A 19,753-nucleotide genomic window follows, 5' to 3' on the forward strand; every position below is an offset into this window, starting at 1 on the left:
AATCCTTGAAAAGAGCAACGCCAAGACACATAATTGTCAGATTCACCAAGTTGAAATGAAGGAAAAAGTGTTAAGGGCAGCCAGAAAGGTCGAGTTAACCACAAAGGGAAGCCCAAGAGACTAACAGCAGATCTCTTGGCAGAAACCCTACAAGCCAGAGGAGTGGGGGCCAATATTCAACGTTCTTAAAGAATTTTCAACCCAGAATTTCATATACAGCCAAACTAAACTTCATAAGTGAGAGAGAAATAAAATCCTTTACAGACAAATGCTGAGATTTTGTCACCACCAGGCCTGCCTTACAAGAGGTCCTGAAGGAAGCACTAAACATGGAAACAACCAGTACCAGCCACTGCAAAAACAAGGCAAATTGTAAAGGCCACCGATGCTGCAAAGAAACTGCATCAATTAACGGGCAAAATAACCAGCGAGCATCATAACGACAGGATCAAATTCACATATAACAATATTAACCTTAAATGTAAATGGGCTAGCCGGGTGTGGTGGCTCACGTCTGTAATTCCAGCACTTTGAGAAGCCAAGGTGGGTGGATCACTAGGTCAGGAGATTGAGACCATCCTGGATAATGTGGTGAAACCCTGTCTCTACTAAAAATACAAAATAATTAGCCAGACGTGGTGGCGGGTGCCTGTAGTCCCAGCTACTCGGGAGGCTGAGGCAGGAGAATGGCATGAACCCGGGAGGCGGAGCTTGCAGTGAGCTGAGATTGTGCCACTGCACTCCAGCCTGGGCGACAGAGCCAGACACCATCTCAAAAAAAAAAGTAAACAGGCTAAATGCCCCAATTGAAAGACACAGACTGGCAAATTGGATAGAGTCAAGACCCATCTGTGTGCTGTATTCAGGAGACCCATCTCACATGCAGAGACACACAGACTCAAAACAAAGCGATGGAGGAAGATCTACCAAGCAAATGGAAAGCAAAAAACAGCAGGGGTTGCAATCCTAGTCTTTGATAAAACAGACTTTAAACCAACAAAGATTAAGAGACAAAGAAGACCATTACATAATGGTAGAGGGATCAATTCAACAAGAAGAGCTAACTATCCTAAATATATATGCACCCAATACAGGAGCACCCAGATTCATAAAGCAAGTCCCTAGGGACTTACAAAGAGACTTAGACTCCTACACAATAATAATGGGAGACTTTAACACCCCACTGTCAACATTAGATCAATGAGACAGAAAGTTAACAAGGATATCCAAGAATTGAAGTCTACTCTGCACCAAGCAGACCTAATAGACATCTACAGAACTCTCCACCCCAAATCAACAGAATATACTTTCTTCCCAGCACATCGCACTTATTCTAAAATTGACCACATAATTAGAAGTAAAGCACTCCTCAGCAAATGTAAAAGAACAGAAATCACAACACACTGTCTCTCAGACCATAGTGCAATCAAATTAGAACTCAGGATTAAGAAACTCACTCAAAATCGCACAACTACATGGAAACTGAACAACTTGCGCCTGAATGACTACTGGGTACATAACGAAATGAAGGCAGATACAAAGATGTTCTTTGAAACCAATGAGAACAAAGATACAACATACCAGAATCTCTGGGACACACTTAAAGCCGCTGTAGAGTGAAATTTATAGCACTAAATGCCCACAGGAGAAAGCTGGAAAGATCTAAAATTGACTCTAACATCACAATTAAAAGAATTAGAGAAGCAAGAACAAACAAGTTCAAAAGCTAGCAGAAGGCAAGAAATAACTAAGATCAGAGCAGAACTGAAAGAGACAGAGACACAAAAAACCCTTCAAAAAATCAATGAATCCAGGAGCTGATTTTTTGAAAAGATCGACAAAATTGATAGACCGCTAGCAAGACAAAGAAGAAAAGAATCAAACAGACTCAATAAAAAATGATAAAGGGGATATCACCACCGACCCCACAGAAATACAAACTACCATCAGAGAATATTATAAACACCTCTACGCCAATAAACTAAAAAATCTAGAAGAAATGGATAAATTCCCGGACACATACACTCTAAGACTAAACCAGGAAGAAATTGAGGCAATAATAGCCTACCAACCAAAAAAAGTCCAGGACCAAATGGATTCACAGCCAAATTCTACCAGAGGTACAAAGAGGAGCTGGTACCATTCCTTCTGAAACTATTCCAATCAATAGAAAAAGGGGGAATTCTCACTCAATTTATGAGGCCAACATGATCCTGATACCAAAGTCTGGCAGAGACACAACAAAAAAAGACAATTTTAGACCAATATCCCTGAAGAACATCCATGTGAAAATCCTCAGTAAAACACTGGCAAACCGAGTGCAGCAGCACATCAAAAAGCTTATCCACCACAATCAAGTCAGCTTCATCCCTCGGATGCACAGCTAGTTCAACATGCAGAAATCAATAAATGTAATCCATCACATAAACAACGACAAAAACCACATTATTATCTCAACAGACGCAGAAAAGGCCTTCAACAAAATTCAACAGCCCTTCATGCTAAAAAAACTCTCAATAAACCAAGATATCATACTGAATGGGCAAAAACTGGAAGCATTCCCCTTAAAAACTGGCACAAGACAGGGATGCCCTCTCTCACCACTCCTATTCAACATAGTGTTGGAAGTTCTGGCCAGGGCAATCAGGCAAGAGGAAGAAACAATGACTTCCTCATGTCCTAATTGAATACTGCCTTCCCCCAAGACAGGAAAGAGAGACAATGGGTTGCTAATCAGGGAGCAGAAAATGCTCCAAAGGCCAAGTCCCCGACAAGATGAAGCAAGAAAAGCCACTGACCTGGTATGTCTGCTTCAGGACCACGGAGATGCTCAGGTGGCGGTCCCAGACCACAGAGAGGGCTTTGCCCAACAGCAGAATGATGTACCGGCCAGACTCCACTACCTCAAAGTGAGTCTCATCCTTCATGGGCCTCTTCACATTCACCTGGAGGAAGACAAAGCAAGACATACGGGAGGATGAAGGGTAGGCTCGACAGCCAGGTCCTCCCTCCACTCCACACCTGCCCATCTGTCTCCAGTGCCCACGAGTGCAGACAGCGCCACCCCTCCAGGACCCCACATGTCACTGCATCCCTGCAGGGCCAGCCCCACGCCAGGACATGTCTGTGGCCATCTCACCACCACCACTCTCTCCAGGCGTCCATGACCAAGAGACGGTAACAGAGGTAGCAACAAAGTCATGATTATGAAATTTAAGTACTATGAAACCAATGAGCAGAAGACCATCCATCGCTTCACAAAAGGTGTTTTATTGACAATTAGTCGTTAAATACAATGGTCCCCTAGACAGGTTTTCAACATGGCAATGATTTTAAGCATCTCTAGTTGATTGTTTAAAACTCTATTCCTCTATAAAAATAAGCAGTAGACTCTCATCTTTCCTGTATCCCACTACCTCCCCCTCCCCAGAGCCACTGTCATCAGGAGACGGAGCTGAAGAAAAAGGAAACGCGGCACTCAGTGCTAGTGCCAGGAATCATACACTGCAGGTTCGAGAAGGGCTCTGACTTGAGCCTCTGACTTGGCCCAATCCCTGCCAGTGCTGCACCCTCGAAGCTCATTTCAGCATGCGTGATGGACTCTAATTCCTCAGACTGAGACTGAAGCCCGCCATCACCCCTTTGCAGAGGTCCTCTTGTTAGTCACATATCATGTGCGGAGCTAATCACATGTGCAAATCTATCCCTCACATGTCTGCACACCTGTTCAGCATCATCACTGTCACTCTGCCCTAAATAGAGCTGTTCTTTGAAACGGAGTTGACACTGCAGACCCACAGTTAATACATCATGCTTGCTAAGCAGTTTTCTTCCATAATGGTGAAGAATTCACCTCCCATCCCCTGATGTCAATGGTGATTACTGGGAAGAAGGCAGAGATGCAGGCTGAGGCCACGGGAGAAAATGAATATACCAGGACAGGTTTGCGCCCAGAGCCTGGGTCTCCATAGCACTCCATGTACCCAGAGCAGCTGATCCAAACCTGTGGCCTGGGGATGCCCTGCAACTTCAAACACAGGTTCCTGGGCCCCACCCAGACCTACGGAGTCAGAATCTCAGGATGGAGCTCCAGGATCCACATTTTAAACAAGATCTCCTAAGGGAGTCTTGTGTACACTTCCAAGAACTACTTCTTAAGCTCTTAGTACACAGGGGACTGAATCAGTTTACTCTTTTGAGCTCCTTTAAAAATGTTTATCTGGCTGGGCGCAGTGGCTCACACCTGTTATCCCAGCACTTTGAAGGGCCAAGGCAGGTAGATCATCTTGGGTCAAGAGTTCGAGACCAGCCTGGCCGACATGGCGAAATCCCATCTCTACTAAAAATACAAGAAATTAGTCGGGCATGGTGGCGTACACCTGCAGTCCCAGCTACTAAGGAGGCTGATGCAGATGAATCACTTGAACCCTGGAGGTGGAGGTTGCAGTAAGAAGAGAGATCACACTATTGCACTCCAGCCTGGGTGAAAGAGCGAGACTCCATCTCAAAAAAAAAAAAAAAAAATGTTTATCTGAAAACAGAAAAACGTACGAAACATATCCCATAACACCATCACTTCATACACACACACAAAGAAAGCCCGGCTACCTTCCAGTCCCCACCCTATTCCAGAGGTGAGCACTGGTTCTTCCCATGTTTGTGCAGACCCATGTGCACATCCTTCACGCACACTCTGCACTGTCGCTAAAATGGGACTGTGTCATCCCTATTCCTCTGCCACTTTTTCTTCTCATAAAGTAATATGTCACGGTCAGTTGCAATAGCTCTGCCTCATCCCCTTTAATGGCTGTGCATGATTCCATTCACACAAGTTCTAAATGAATGCTTGGAAAATGTTCCTCTTAAGTGACAGAAGCACAAAGCGGGACATGAGGGTGGAGGAGATGAGGCCGCACTTACCTCCCCATCGAACAGCTCAATCTCTCCTCCCTCCACCAGGATGGTGACACGTTTCTTGCATTTCACTGAGGGGTGGCTGCATCCCTCATTCCCCACCAGGATCCGAAAGGTCCCAGGGTCACCGCCGCAGTAATCCTGGGGAAAGAAGAGTGCCACGAGAGGACCATTATTCCCACTGGCTCTCACCAGACCAGAAGATTGGCATCTCTTCATCGCAGGCCTTTGAATATGTGTCACAGGATCTTGCCATGTCCATGGCTGTGCATGTGTCTGTGTGTGTGCCTGGGGGGAGGGGTATATGTCCACGTGAACGCCCTCAGATGTGTTAACCTCGCCGACGACAGATGAGCCAGGTGCCTGCAGTGACTGGGGTGGGAGTAAAGGCGGGGAAGGCCGGGGGGGGGAAGGGGGGGGGGGGGAGGGGGGGGGAGGGGGGGGAGGGAGGGAAGGTGACATGTGGCCTGCTTTGATGGATGCATCAGGCTCAAAGGCCTTGCCTAGAGCCCATTCGAGTCCCTCTGGAGCCCTTGCCTAGAGTCCCACCCAGGCAGCTGGGAGAGTCTGACCACAGAACACTTTGTGGCATTAAATTCTGGCTGAATCCCTCTGAACTGCTGGCCCAGAAATGGAACCAAAGACGGTTTGACACAGCTCCACGGGTCCTGAACTGCCAGATCGAGATAAGAAGAGACGATAAGGGAGTTCTGGTCCTTGCTGGTCAATTGCATAGAAAATTAAGCAAAAGGGGACACATTCCTGGCAAATATCTCTCCCATGGTGGCTATTATTGTGGTATGATGAAAAAAAAGATAAAACGTTCAACTGAGAAAAACAGTGTGTTGCTTGAACCCAGGAGGCAGAGGCTGCAGTGAGCCGATATCACGCCACTGCACTCCAGCCTGGCAACACAGCAAGACTCTAACTTAAAAAAAAAAAAAAAAAAAAAAAAAAAGAAAAACAAGGTGTGAATCTTGATTCTGCCACTTACTGGCAACACTGAGCAAACCACTTACCTTTCTGACACACATACCCACAACACACATATGCCCATGTAGTCATACACATACACCCACACACACGTAGCCATACACTCACATTCTCATGCATACACACATGCACACATATATACATACATGTGTCCATACAACACACACAATCTGATCTCTAAGATTCTATTCAACTTAATGGGATTGTTAGGTTACATGGCTTTGTGTTAGGTTGATGCATGGTGAAGGCTAAAAGAGGAAACAAGGGTGTAAGTGCTTTATTTGTTCTTATCAGCTAAGATTTCTGAAAGACAGGGAGTTAGGTCTTGATGCTACTCCCCAAAGGAGGACAGCAGAAAGGGGAGGGGCCCCAGGACAACGCATCAGAAGACAACAGAACCAGCTACGGGAAAGGAAAACAAGGCGCACAGACAGGGCACCGTTTGAAGAGGAATCTTTACAACTGGTCCAGTTGGGAAAGATGGCCTGGACAGGGAAGGGCTAGGAGCGGTAGATGCTGACTGGCTGTCTGGTCCTTGCTGCACTGAATTATTTTTTCCTGGATGTTCAGATTTGAAATAGGCTGGGTAGTTGTTCTGCAAAGCTGGTGCCACCTTGTCTTTTGCTGCTGAGGCTGGGAAACTTCCATATAGAACCTGTGGGAAAGCTCTAGAGGGGCGCATCGCCCCCGGCTCACAGGTTCCTTGCCTGGTCTGCATGCCCTGTGACCCCAGCACACAGCCTGCCTCTCCGGGCCAGCACAGGTATGAGGTGGGGACTGCGGAGGTTGCTGCTGGCTCCGCCCCATGCCCAGCATGCTCTACACAGGTGATCGGTCCATAGTCCACCCACGCTGCCTGACTCACCAGCTCCTGCAACTCAGCCTCTGGGGCTGGGGCTCCTATGGGTTTGTGGTCTTCCATTCAGACCACACCAAGCCCCCACCCCTCCCTCCTCCAGGGAATGGAGACAGAGGGACCGTATTTGTTTAAAGCTTCACAGAGTATAGTGCCTCAGCTCTGGGGAGAAAAGCACTCATACTTCCTTGCTTACACAGTTGACGTCAACCAGCAACAGAAACTTACAAGAATCCATGCAGTGGGGAGTGGGAGGTGGAGGGGCTGTTGCCCACACTCACCGGTGACGACTCCTGGACTCTTTCTTACCTGCTGGGCAGGATGACTTTCCACCAGTGTCCCACACTCCCACTCCTCCCATTCTGAATTGAACCAAGTTAGAAATTAAAATGGCAGAGAACTCCACAAGGCCATACCATGGGAAGCAAACTCCAGGGATCATTTCAACCATCCCCCTGTCCAGGGCCACTGCACAACACACGCAGACTGGCTGTGCTGGAAGGGAGGCTGAGCAGGACTAAAATCCCAGCCCAACCCACTCCCTGAGCTATGCACCCTGACTGAGGCTGTGTCTACCAGAAGGAACAGACGCCTTTTTCTAATTCCACATCTGTGCTAACGTGGACTGGCAGTAGCCTTTCTCCCACAGCAATCCTCAACAACAAAACAAGCTTCTGGCTCGTTTTATAAGTCCCCAGGTGAGCAGAGGGAAAACGGACAACCGCTTTGAGCTTCAAATCCCCTACCGCTTCAGGCACCTCTGTGAAGGATTGGAAAATACTCCAGTAGAAACCAGACCCAGAGTTGTTTCTGCAGACAGGCCCACAGAACCCAAGCCGAGGCCACACCACCCACCCCTCCTAGAAAGAGACAGCGCCCTCTCCCCATCTCTCACCTGCACCAGAACGTACTGGCACTCCCCCGAGAACATGTATTTGAGCCCGTCGAAGGTGAGGTAGTGGGCCATGCCGATCGTGGAGCACGTGGCGTCACACACGTGGTCTGTGCAGTTCCACTTCCGGTCCCGACAGACACTAGGAGCAGTCATGGCAGGAATGACAAGTTGGGCACCTTGGGTTTGAGGGGCCCATCTGGGCAATGGAGACAATGAAGGAACACAGAATACTCTGGGTGCCTCCCAACCCTCCAGGAAGTCCAAGGAAGATGAGGACCTGTAGCATGGAGTGTGGACTTCACAGGCCCAGCGAGACACAGGGAAGCCTAGCTGCTCTCCCTAAAAGGGGGAAACTGAGGCAAAAAAGGGAAGGGGTTGTCCAAAGTGAGTTAGGCTGCCAGGGAGAAGGCCCAGATGCTCTTTAGGCCTCCTGTTATGAATTCGCTCAGCCTCACCCTGGAAGCCACATCTACCTGAGATTCGCCACAGGGTCTGTCAGACACACTGAGGTTGAAAGCCTGAGGCTAATGGGAAAAGCAAGACAACAGTGGGAAAGCCCAGAGTCTGGAAAAGTGATGAAGCATGCACTTCTGCCAGGAATGGTTCTGTGTGCATAGCTACACGTTAACATGTATGTAGCTACATGTTAAAATCTATAGTGATCTGCCCACTGCCACGTGTCCCACCCTGCCACCACCTATAACCAGAGCTGACATCAGGAAGCCCACTTGTGCGTCAGAGGTGGTAAGCTCAGACCTCAAGTCCAAGAGACAGCCCTCTCTGCCTCTGTCCAGTAGGCCTCTCTCCAAGGCTGCGTACAGCCACAGAGTCAAAGGCAGGGTGAATGAGCAGGGTGAGGAGTTATGTGCAGGATGGCCAAGGAGAAGGCAACCAGCCACCCTCGCCTCAAACCATGCCGTTGCAAGCACACTCATGCTGTGCTCATGGGCAGTGTAAGGCCCGCAAGGAAAGGATCCTCCAGACCCCGTGCCCACTGGCAGCTCGGCCACAAATGCAATAACTGGTGGGGCGAGGTCCCTGTCTTCCATGGGGCCCATCTCCCTGAACAGAAATACAAGCTGAGCATTCCTAATCTAAAAATCTGAAGTCCAAAATGTTCTGAAACCCGAAACTTTGAGCACCAACATGATACCACATGGGTGGCTGAGAGAGTGACACCTTTACTTTCTGATGGTTCAATGTACACAGAACTTTGTTTCATGCACAAACGTTGAAAATACTAAATACACATTAAATACATATTTAAAATATTGTATAAACTTACCCTCAGGCTATGTGCATAAGCTATATATGAACCATTAAATGTCATGTTTAGACTTGGGTCCCATCCCTAAGACACCTCATTATATATATGCAAATATTTCAAAGTCCAAAATAATCCAAAATCCAAAACAGTTGTGGTCCCAAGCATTTCAGATAAGCGATACTGTACTAACCCGTTGAATAGTGTCTATGCAGGATGGGCACAGGTGATGAGAAAGATTCTCCCCATTTTACAGATGGAGAAGCACAGGCACAGAGGAAAGGCAGAGAGTAACCGGGTTCCCACAGGGGGCTGGAGGCAAACGGGGAAGGTCCTGTGGCCGCGTGTGCCCTCACTCCACCCGCAGGGCCTGGGTGCCCGGGACAGCCGCTCACTGAGCCTCACCAAGTGTTGCAGTCAATCTTCACTGCTTCTCCAGGGGCATACTCCTTGCCCTGATGGAAGCAGGGACACCTCTCCAGGGCCACACATCTGTTTTCATGCCGGACCTAAGGGAAAAGAATCCAAGTCTTCAGGGCCACCGCGACTGATCTAAAGCCCTCCTCCAGCCCACTCCGGGAAGCGTTGTCTGAGACTTGAGCCTACGGGTAGGCCCAGCACTGGGACCAGCACCGGGACCGGCACCAGGACCAGGGCTGGGCCAGAGGACAGCTTCCACTGCAGGCCAAGTCAGGACAGGGAGTCCATGCCCATGGGGCTTGGCAAACATGGGTTCCCACCTACATGGCTCCTCCCTGTCAACTAAAGACACTGGCTGCCCTCTGCCCTCTCCTGCCCTGCTGGGGCACTGTAACTGGACACTTTTGGGAAGGTACTTCAAAAAACCATTTCCAGAGGCCTTGAAATGCACATATTCTTACACCTAGCCATCCCAAGGAAGGGATTTCTCTGAGGGAAATAGAATTATTGATGAATTATTTATCATTGCAAAAAAAATTGGAAACAATTAATAGGAAAATGACAATCCATTAAGGAATCGCCAGACACCAGTATCCTATGGTGTTATTACAATGGCCCTTTGGAATAATCTTAAATGAAGTGAGAAATACTTATACTGTTGATTTTTAAAATAGGAAGAAAAACTGTATACACATATGGTTCCAAATTTATATGTATTTCACAAGACTAGAAGAAGATACGGAATCTGCTTCCAGGTGGTGAGAGCTGGGATAGGGGAGTGGGAGGATTTTATTTTCTTTTTCAGTTTTAAAATTTTTTTCCAAGTGTTCTTCAGTGAGCATGCATTATATTTATAATTAAAGAAAATGAACAGTGTATCGAATAAAATTAATGTGTACTTAACACTCTGGAGGTGAGGGCCGAATGTTGGGCATAAAGTAGCACTCGATCAGAACTAGAGTCTGAGGGCTGGTCCAAGCCACAGGCCCCACCCAGTCTCCAGTATTCCGGTTCACTCTCGACGGGGTATGCTCTACTTCCCCGTCCTCATACCTCGGGAAACCACTTACGTGAGCATGTTGTACTCCTCAGGTCTGTTGGGGCTGGGGAAAAAAAAGAACTAAAGGCCGGGCACGGTGGCTCATGCCAGTAATCCCAGCACTTTGGGAGGCCAAGGAAGGTGGATCACAAGGTCAGGAGATCGAGACCACCCTGGCTAACACGGTGAAACCCCGTCTCTACTAAAAAAACATACAAAAAATTAGCCAGGTGTGGTGGCGGGCATCTGCAGTCCCAGCTACTCGGGAGGCTGAGGCAGGAGAATGGCGTGAACCCGGGAGGCAGAGCTTGCACTGAGCTGAGATCGCACCACTGCACTCCAGCCTGGGCGACAGAGCGAGACTCGGTCTCAAAAAAAAAAAATTAAAAAAAGAACCACCAGCCCCAGTGGGTTCAGGAAGAGTTGGCCAAACCCACTCTGAGCTCAATCTGCAGACATGCTTCTGTCCTGACTCCAGGAGACAGGCCTGGATGCCTGCCCTGGTGTGGCTTAGGCTTGGGGGCTCTCAAAGCAGCCCAAGTCGCCCCCAGGTGAAGGACTGTCGCACTTTGGCTCCAGAGCTACCTGCAGGGCAAGAAGCTCCCGGTCTGGACAGCTCCAGCTCCATGCGACCCAGTCACTCCCCAGACAAGCCCGAGCTCCCAGGCCTGGAGCTAGACAAACCCCTAGGAACAGGGCAATCTTAGGCTGAACAAAGGGCTTTCAAGGACCCAGGCTAGAATCGTATGTGAGCGCCGTGTGTGAGTTGGGGAAGGGGGTAGGGAAATAGGAAGAATCCTCCACTGCCTAATGCTACCTTCACCCAGCCTCAGATGTTCCCGCGTCCCTGGACGCCAGCTGATGAGGCAGAATGACAGGGCAGAGATGATGATGCAGGTTGACCCCACTCTTGGTAGCTCGTACCTCCTGGAACCACTGTTCTTGGGAGGGCATGAGCTCAGATGCGCAGTAGGGAAGATGGCACCTTGGTAGGATCTGGGAGGGACTGAAAAGCTCTAGCAGAGCCTTCAAAGCCTCTGTCACAATTAGGGTTAATTTCCACACCGCCCCCATCCTGGGTCAGCTCTGACAAGCCCGAGGCCCGCCACCTAGTGGCTGCTATAAGAATGACTGAGGCATCCCACGGGGGACCTTACAGTCAATGGAAACCAGGTAACACGCCTCCTTGTAGCAGCAAATACCACGTGGGACAGAAATGCAGGGATGGACTCCGGGAAACAGAGCCAGGCTCCCCCCACCTCAGCACGTGTTGCCCCTCACCCCTGGACAGGTCTGGTTGGGGGCTCCCTGGCCTCTTGGTCTGCATGCTGCATGTTTTCACCTCTCACCATGATATTCAACCCATGGGAAAACCCACCACACATTCCTGGCCCAGGGAGTCCCTCCTGTCACCCAGCTGTGGGTCTATGGAAGCCCAGCCCTCCTCCAGCGGACAGAACACCTGTCCAGTCCCAGCTCAGGTGTGAGATAAAATGCCATGACTGCAGCCGACACCTCCTCCTCCTTCCGAGCACCCACTGCAAACCACGTGGCTGCTCTCTGCCCTGACTGGTGTTAGCAAGAGGAGGTTATTAATTCACGGACAGCAATATTATAATAGGACCTTGATATTAAGTGAGAACCGCCATGAAGGCCACGGTGGTGTGGAGTTAGGTCATAAGAGAGCTGGAGAGGAGACAAAACATAACCTTCAAGGAGAGGAAAGAGCTTCCAGACCACAGCAGGCTTCATGACTTGGGAGAGAAGAGCAGGTAACAATAGCCCAGCTAAAAACACCCAGAGAATCCCAAAGCAGCAAAGACATTCAGGGAGGTGGAAATTCACAGAGGTAGACAGGCATGGAAATAAAGGGGTGATTTAGGGGATGGACGGAGCCCAGAGGGGAGCTGTGCAGAGAAGCAGGGCAGGCCAGCGCAGTAGTCCCTGACTGAGTTTTGTGGCAAGTCACTTAAACCTCACAGTGAAAATGAAGAGAACCATCTCTGTCTAGTGTCTGTCCCTTTCAGACATCAGAAAGCTACTAAGTTCAAGTCTATGAATGTCCCCTGAAGACTTCAGAAGAAAGCCTGGCAGAAATACTCGTCCCATTATTCACCAACTCATGACCTCTTCAGTCAGAAGGGCTCAGGCTGAGAACGTGGTCCTACGTGTTGGTCCGCTTCAAGAAAAATTATAAAGTAGGAAAAAACTGGTCTTGTTACCTTTCTCTGAAAAGGCCCCATTGTCCCCAAACTCTCCATACATGAACACCATGACCCACTCTCCAAAATCTTGTTTACCTTCCAACTGCCCTTCGGTTCATTCTCCTACCCCATCAGTACTTTCAGGCCACAGCAGCGGAACTCAGCCAGAAGTCTTCGAGGAGAGCGATCTGATGGAGTAACTCCTGCTGAGCGTGGTGACTTCCTATGAGGACTTATGAGGTTCCACGTTTTTTTAAACCTCTCGCTTATTAACCAAAATGAATGTTTGCTTATTGTAATTCAGTAAGCCCGACTGAGTGACCAATCGTGGACCATGCAGGAGATATTTCTGAAACAGGCCCTTCCTTGGACCTTTTAGAATGTACAATGCCCACATGTGAGGCCTCCTCTGGATGGGGTCCTTGAACCCAAGCTCTGAATTTTAAGAAGCGGTGCCCAACTCCTTCAGTCTTCAAAAGGGGCCAGTAAGGAAACTGGGCATCCTGGGATCAGGGACGTAAACACACTTCTCGCCGCCAAGAGGCTCCCAACACCAGCAGTTTGGGAGATGTAGCTGCTAGGTTTCAAAGGATAAGTCAGCATCTCCCAGACAGAGGCCTAAGTGTTTCAGATTGGATTGGAGGAGCCCTGGTCTCAGAGTCAGGAGACCAGAATTTCCACTATACAACTATGAAGGCTTGACCTGCCTCTGTTCCCTTTCTGTCCTCAGTCTCCTCCCGTGTGATAGAGAGGGCTGACATAATGGGGCCTCAGGGTTTCTTCTTCTCTGCCCTCTACGATGCTCCTGGAGTTACACCTATGGCCGGACTCAGGAAGGGTGAGCAGGGCAGTGGGTTGTGCTTTGCCGTCACCTGGTGGTGGGAGCAGGTAATATTCTAACTTAGAGATGGATGCTTGAGGCAAGCATCACTCCAAGATTCTCTGAACTAGAGAAAAATACCTGGGAGATGTTCTAGCACAACTCCCTCATTTTATTGATCCAGTGGGTCTCAGAAAGTGAACGCTAGGATCTAAAAAAGTTGTTCCTGTGTGTGCTAATTCCCTGCAGCATCTCTGTTCATAGTAAGATTCAAGTTTCCCACCATGAACTTATTTTAATAGTGGTCATTAAACTACCACTCACTAAGCACCTCCCATGTGCTCGCTGCTCTCATCTCCAGTCTTCCCAACAGCCTGTAAGCCAATTTTACAGATAAGAAAATTAAGACGCCAAGATGTTAAGTGACTTGCCACTCACTTAAGTAGATGTCAGGAGCCGGGATTCAAACCTAGAAGTATGACGTTTCGATACCATGCCATTTCCATGCGGCTTCTCTGCCCTTCATTTACCATGGTGCGGACCACTTAGCAAAGGGGCCCCCATCTCATTCCCATGCCAGGAGACCTTTGCCGGATGGCAAAAGCAGATAGAGCCTGCAGCTTGCGGGGTCAACCAGAAAACCTCTACTCTAAGCAGGTGCCAGGCCTGAGACAAATCAGAGAGGCTCTTTCTCTGCCCCCCAGTATCTTCAAACAGGTGCTTCTAGGTGGACGATGGACCCTCAGAGACACCTTAGAGGAGGAGAGACAATCTTCGGCTGAGAACAGGGCTGCTCAAAGTGCATTCCCTGGGCCAGGGCCAACCTATGAGGGTGTAAGCCCAGAAACAGAGAAAATGTTTAGAAAATCTTACAGAAAAGTGGCAGAGTCATGCCATGTCTGTTATATGTCATAAAAAGTGGGAGGTACGAGTCTAGATTTGGGGATCATGAAAATGAAAAGAAGGAAAGAAAACATTTTTTTAAGTCGGGGCATGGTGGCTCACACCTGTAATTCCAGGACTTTTGGAGACAGAGGCAGGCAGACCACCTGAGGTAAGGAGTTCGAGAGCAGCCTGGCCAACATGGGCGAAACCCCATCTCTACTAAAAATACAAAAATCAGCTGGGCGTGATGGTGGGTGCCTGTAGTCCCAGCTACTCGGGAGGCTGAGGCAGGAGAATCACTTGAACCTGGGAGGTGGAGGTTGCAGTGAGCCCAGACCACGCCACTGCACTCCAGCCTGGGAGACAGAGCAAGACTCCGTCTCAAAAAAAAAAAAGTAGCTGGGACTACAGGCACCCACCATCACGCCCAGCTGATTTTTGTATTTTTAGTAGAGACAGGGTTTCACCGTGTTAGCCAGGATGGTCTCGATCTCCTGATCTCATGATCTGCCCACCTCAGCCTCCCAAAGTGTTGGGATTACAGGCGTGAGCCACTGCGCCTGGCCAATATTTTTTAATTGGGTGGGATCGTATTTTTGTCATTGCTTTTTATTTTTATGAGAATTCATTTTTATTGTATTTATAAAAGCATGGGTCCACAAGATTGGAAATCTAAGAAAAAACATTCTTTACGGGTCTCTCCTATGGACAGCAGGAGGAACTGATGGGTGCAGCCTCTGAGACAGCCTTGGTTGGTTACAAAAACAATTCAAGCTATTCCTACACTTCTGTAGAACTCTCTGGCTTTAAAGTGCTTTCACACACATCTCCTTGGGGTCCACAGCCACGCATCATGGAGGCAGAACAGAAATTAGGTGTCTACATAACACACGAGGTGACTGGGCTTCCAGTAAAGACTGAACGACTATGCAAGAGCACGGAGTCAGAAAGCAGGGAAGCCTGGCCTCACGCGTCTGCCCTCTGCACCCTGTTCCTGCTCGGTGCTCTTTCTGCTCTCCGTAGATCTGTCCCCAGGAAAAAGCCACTTCCCTTTCCCTTGTCAAGTCCTCAGAAGAATGCAGAATCCGTGACCCCTTCTCCAAGCCCTTAGTGACATCCCACAACCCTGCCCCTTCACATGAGACAGACTGGACAGAGTAACACCCCAAGGGATAATGTCTGCACCATCAGATGGGCCCAAACAGAGCGTTTCCAGGCCCAGCCCCATTTTCTTTGTGTTATGGCCAAGAACACATGTCCGGTGCTGCAGCCAGCACGCTGCGCACACTTAATAAATTACACAGACTTCTCTGCTCTCTCGAATCTGGCCTCAATAATTTGCACATTCACCGGCATCGTAATGAAGCAGTTGTGAAAATAACCCAATCTCTTACAACATGAACTTGCAAGTTTATAAGCCCCTGTGGCTGAAGTGGGAGTCACTTCATCACGTGACAGGTATCCAAGTGCTGACCTCAGAATGCATGCCCAGTGCTTCAGGAATGCCAACGAGCACCTAACAGGACAGCCGCAGCCTGTATTTGAGGTCTCACTGTCCTCTTGGGATCTGGGGTCATAATGTAATTATTGTGGTTATTAAAATTTAAGGCTATCTGTATTTTTTCCTTCATGACAAGAAAGTTCTTTTCAAAGCATATCCGATGCTGACAGTCCTCTGAGTGATGTTCCTTTTCCTGCTGAGTATGATGAAGAGACAATGATCTATGCCTTGCCCACACCAAAGCTCTGAGACTTTCTACACAAGAGGCCCCAGGGATAACGAAGAGCAAGAAGGAAGATTCCCCTGCCTTCTCCTATTTTTTGTTCCTACCCAGGTCTGAGATTCCCCTCCTTAGAGACCCTTGGTGATATCCACCTTCTGCTCAGGCACCAAACAGCCCTTCCAGTTCGAAGGTGCTCATTGGCCCATCGCTAACTCTCCTCACCAGCGAAGACAGTTCGAAAACCCTCAGAGGCTAAGACAGAGGAGACGAGAATTAACAAGAGTTGGTCTCTGTTTGGGAGAAGAAAAAGTTGAAGGGGAAGTAGAAAAACAAGCATCTGTCCTTCACACACGGCAATCCCAGCCTTCCTGAGAAACACTGGTAACTGAGTCCATGTTCCCTCTACAGAATATTTGACAGGTCCCACAGTCCAGCACACTGCCCCTCAAGCGGAGGAGTCCTGGGCATCACTAAGTCCCCTCCACAGCCATCTGAGAGCCACCCTCTCCCATTCTGGCCTCTACAGCCCCTGCCCCAACCCCTTCACACCATTCACTCTGGGTATAAGGAATTGAAGTCGGGGAAAACAAGACGACAGGATGCATTTTGAAAGAGAAACATCTGGAATTTGCATCCTTCGGGGTGTATGCATAATCTATTTACTACTCCACTGGCTAAGATTAGACTTGGGAGGGAGATAAGGATGAGTAGGCATGCTCAGATCATTGCCACCAGCAGCAGAACATCCACGTAGGAGCCAGTAGCAGCAAACCAGCCTGGTCTTAGATGCATGGCCTCCCCATGCCTGTTTCAGCCACCAGAGTCATGGAATGTTAAGAGCTGGCCAAGATCTCACGACTCACATTACAGATGAGGAAAACAACGTTCACTGTGGGGAAGAGACTTGTTGGGCCCATGGCTTGCTAGTGACACGGCAGGGACATCAATGTCTTTTTTAAATAGTAAGTTATATGCATATACATCAATCATATGCAAATATATGTGTGTCCCTCCATTTTCATAGCATGGAAGGCAGCCCCTGGGAAAATTCTAGTGGGAATGCTTGTTTCTACTTGTATTTTCTGGAAATTCTTTGCTTCCTATGGCACTCCTGTAAGCTAAGTTCTTGTATTTTGTCAGATCCCGTGAGGATCAACTCCAGGCATTTTCGTAACTCCCTCCCTGACTTTGGCAGCTGACTCTGCCACAGAAGAGCCTCCCCTCCCCTCCTCCATGTCCCCATTACCAGCACCACCTCCATTACCATCCTCGTTGAGCCCTTCTTCCTCTCTCTGGCTCCACAGCCCCCTCACTCATCCCTGCCTACAGGAAAACTGAAGGGCAGGTGCCAGCTCTGTGCCTGGTGACTCACCATGCCCGGGGGGCAGAGGCAGCCAGAGACACAGCCCATGCTCATGCACTCCAGATCGTAGTTCTGGCACGTCTTGGCACACTCGAGCCCTTCAGCCCGCGGGTTGTCAGCGGGACACACCAGCTTGACCATGGGAGGCCGACAGGATAGGCTCCTTTTGCCTTGAAGGTAGGAAAAGCAAAGAGATGATTAGTGAAGGAGAGAATGGACCTACCTTCCACACTGTCCTTTGGTCCCCTAGAGGCTGTGACTAAATTCAAGAGACTGAGAGTCACCCGCTTGCAGGGACCAGGTGCTGACTGAGCCAGGTTCCCAGTGTGGGACTGGGAGGGCACCTGCTCACCTGGGCTTCTACCTCTGGCTTACGCTGGTGGCAGCTCTTCTGACCCCAGCTCTCATCTGATGTCCCATACTTGGCTTCACCCTTAACCTTGCTATATAGCAGGTTACATTGAATCAGGATGCACTGCAGAAATTTCCAGACCCAGGCTTGAATAGACCTGAGTTTGGGTACTAAAAAGGAGTTTTAATGGGACCCAACAGAATCATTCCTAAATGGTTACAACTAATGTGGGGAGAGAACGCCATTTGACCACAATGGCTTTAAAACAGGCCTCTGTGGGCATCAGCCCCTGCCCAGCCACTCCCTGTGAATTCGTAACCCTTGCAACACTCCATCCCCTGACACTCCAACCTCCCTTCCCTGCTGTTTCCCCTCTGATGTCCTGTATCTGTTCTTCTCACCACCTGATATACTACACATCTCACCTACTTGTTCACTGTCCTCCCCGGGCCACTGGCCCACTAAACGCATGTTCCATGAAGCCAGGGATTTCTACTTTGCTCGTTGACACATCCTACTTCCTGGCAATTAGTAGGTATCCATGGCTAATTGGGTAATACTGACAGCAGATGACTGATACAGCACCTGTCTTTCCAAAGCCCAAGTGCACTTAAGAGCATTTGTATCACATACTCGCTCCTGTGGGCAAAAAATCAAAATTTCTTGGAAACTCTTGTTAGAAAACTGAAACTCCAAAAGGTTAAATGGCTTTTCCCAATCGGCACACAATCCCAGGAGTTTCCTGACTTTGAAAAACATGACGTTTTCCAGTGACCAGACTAGAAGATTCTGAGCAGAAGCACGGAAGGTAGGTCTGAGAGGCAGAATGCAACAGAGAGAGTGGGTGTGGGGGAAACGCTCTGAGATGGAGAGAAAGGAAGACGCAGAAGGATGGAGTGGATCCTGAGGTCACAAGTTCTGGTCTGAATTTTTGAGCCACCCATGCCCTCGGGATCTTGCCCCAGCTCTAGGCTGAGAGACGCTCCCCAGTCAGTCATGCCGGGAGCCAGACCTCTCATGCAGGGCAAGCCAGGAAGCAAACAGCATGGCACAGAACTGGGTCCCTTGGACAGAAGGAGCCTTATGGAAAGTGAGAGGCAGAGAGGGAAGCAGTCAAGCTGGAAACTGAAGACAGCCATTTCTCTCTCTCCCACTGAAGAGTCCTTTCTAAGCAAGGATAAGCCTTCTGGAAGCAAGTGAGGGCCCTGTGATCCATAAATGTGAACGTGAAACCCCCAGTACAAGGTCAGCCCCTTCTCCCTTCTGTGCCTGGTCCTTTAACAGTACAGCAGGCCAGGCGTGGTGGCTCATGTCTGTAATCCCAGCACTTTGGGAGGCTGAGGCAGGCAGATCACTTGAGGTCAGGAATTCGAGGCCAGCATGGCAAAACCCCGTCCCTACTAAAAATACAAAAAATCAGCCAGGTGTGGTGGCGCGTGTCTGTAATTCCAGCTACTTGTGAGGCTGAGGAATGCGAATCGCTTGAACCCATGAGGCAGAGGTTGCAGTGAGCTGAGATTGCACCACTGCACTCCAACCTGGGCAACAGAGTAAGACCCTCAAAAAAAAAAAAAAAAAAAAAGTGCAGCCACCATCAGGACCTTCGAATGGAGAGCAACGGACCCAACCCTTCTCTTTCAAACCCATCCAAGAAGCTTTCTAAAGAAAGAGCTGTCTTCATCAGCATATCCACAGGAAACAAGAGGCCATGAAAGAAGGGTGACTGTCATCACAATCAAGGCCACCAACTCACAGCTATCCACTGAGTTAAGGTTTCCATGGGCAAAATAGGGGTCTCACAGAATTTATCTGCAAGTCTTTCCCCTTACACAAAATCAAATACTTCTTGCCTCAATGATTTGGATTTACACATGCTAAGACATGTCTTGGCCTGAAAGTCACTCACGCAAATCCAGAAATTATGGCGATCCTGGGCAAAGCCAGACCCATGCCTGGATGGCACACGCACATCAGACGGTGTCACCCAGCTCTCTCCCGCCATTCCACACGTGAGGAATCCAGGC

At 49.0% G+C, this 19,753-nt stretch overlaps 1 protein-coding gene across 3 annotated transcripts in view; it reads right to left on the reverse strand.

Moving 5' to 3' along the window:
* Positions 1-19,753, reverse strand: part of VWF (von Willebrand factor) — a 182,764-nt gene that overhangs the window by 78,768 nt on the left and 84,243 nt on the right. For all 3 annotated transcript variants that reach the window (XM_021921932.2, XM_021921933.2, XM_021921934.2), the window contains exons 18-22: positions 17,387-17,547; positions 9,328-9,431; positions 7,659-7,797; positions 4,921-5,055; positions 2,799-2,945 (exon numbers count right to left, since the gene is read on the reverse strand). In XM_021921932.2, the coding sequence (XP_021777624.2) occupies positions 2,799-2,945; positions 4,921-5,055; positions 7,659-7,797; positions 9,328-9,431; positions 17,387-17,547 (686 nt within the window). The remainder of the gene's footprint in view (positions 1-2,798; positions 2,946-4,920; positions 5,056-7,658; positions 7,798-9,327; positions 9,432-17,386; positions 17,548-19,753) is intronic.

This window comes from Papio anubis, chromosome 9 (genome assembly GCF_008728515.1).
Source record: "Papio anubis isolate 15944 chromosome 9, Panubis1.0, whole genome shotgun sequence".
Taxonomy (NCBI): domain Eukaryota; kingdom Metazoa; phylum Chordata; class Mammalia; order Primates; family Cercopithecidae; genus Papio; species Papio anubis.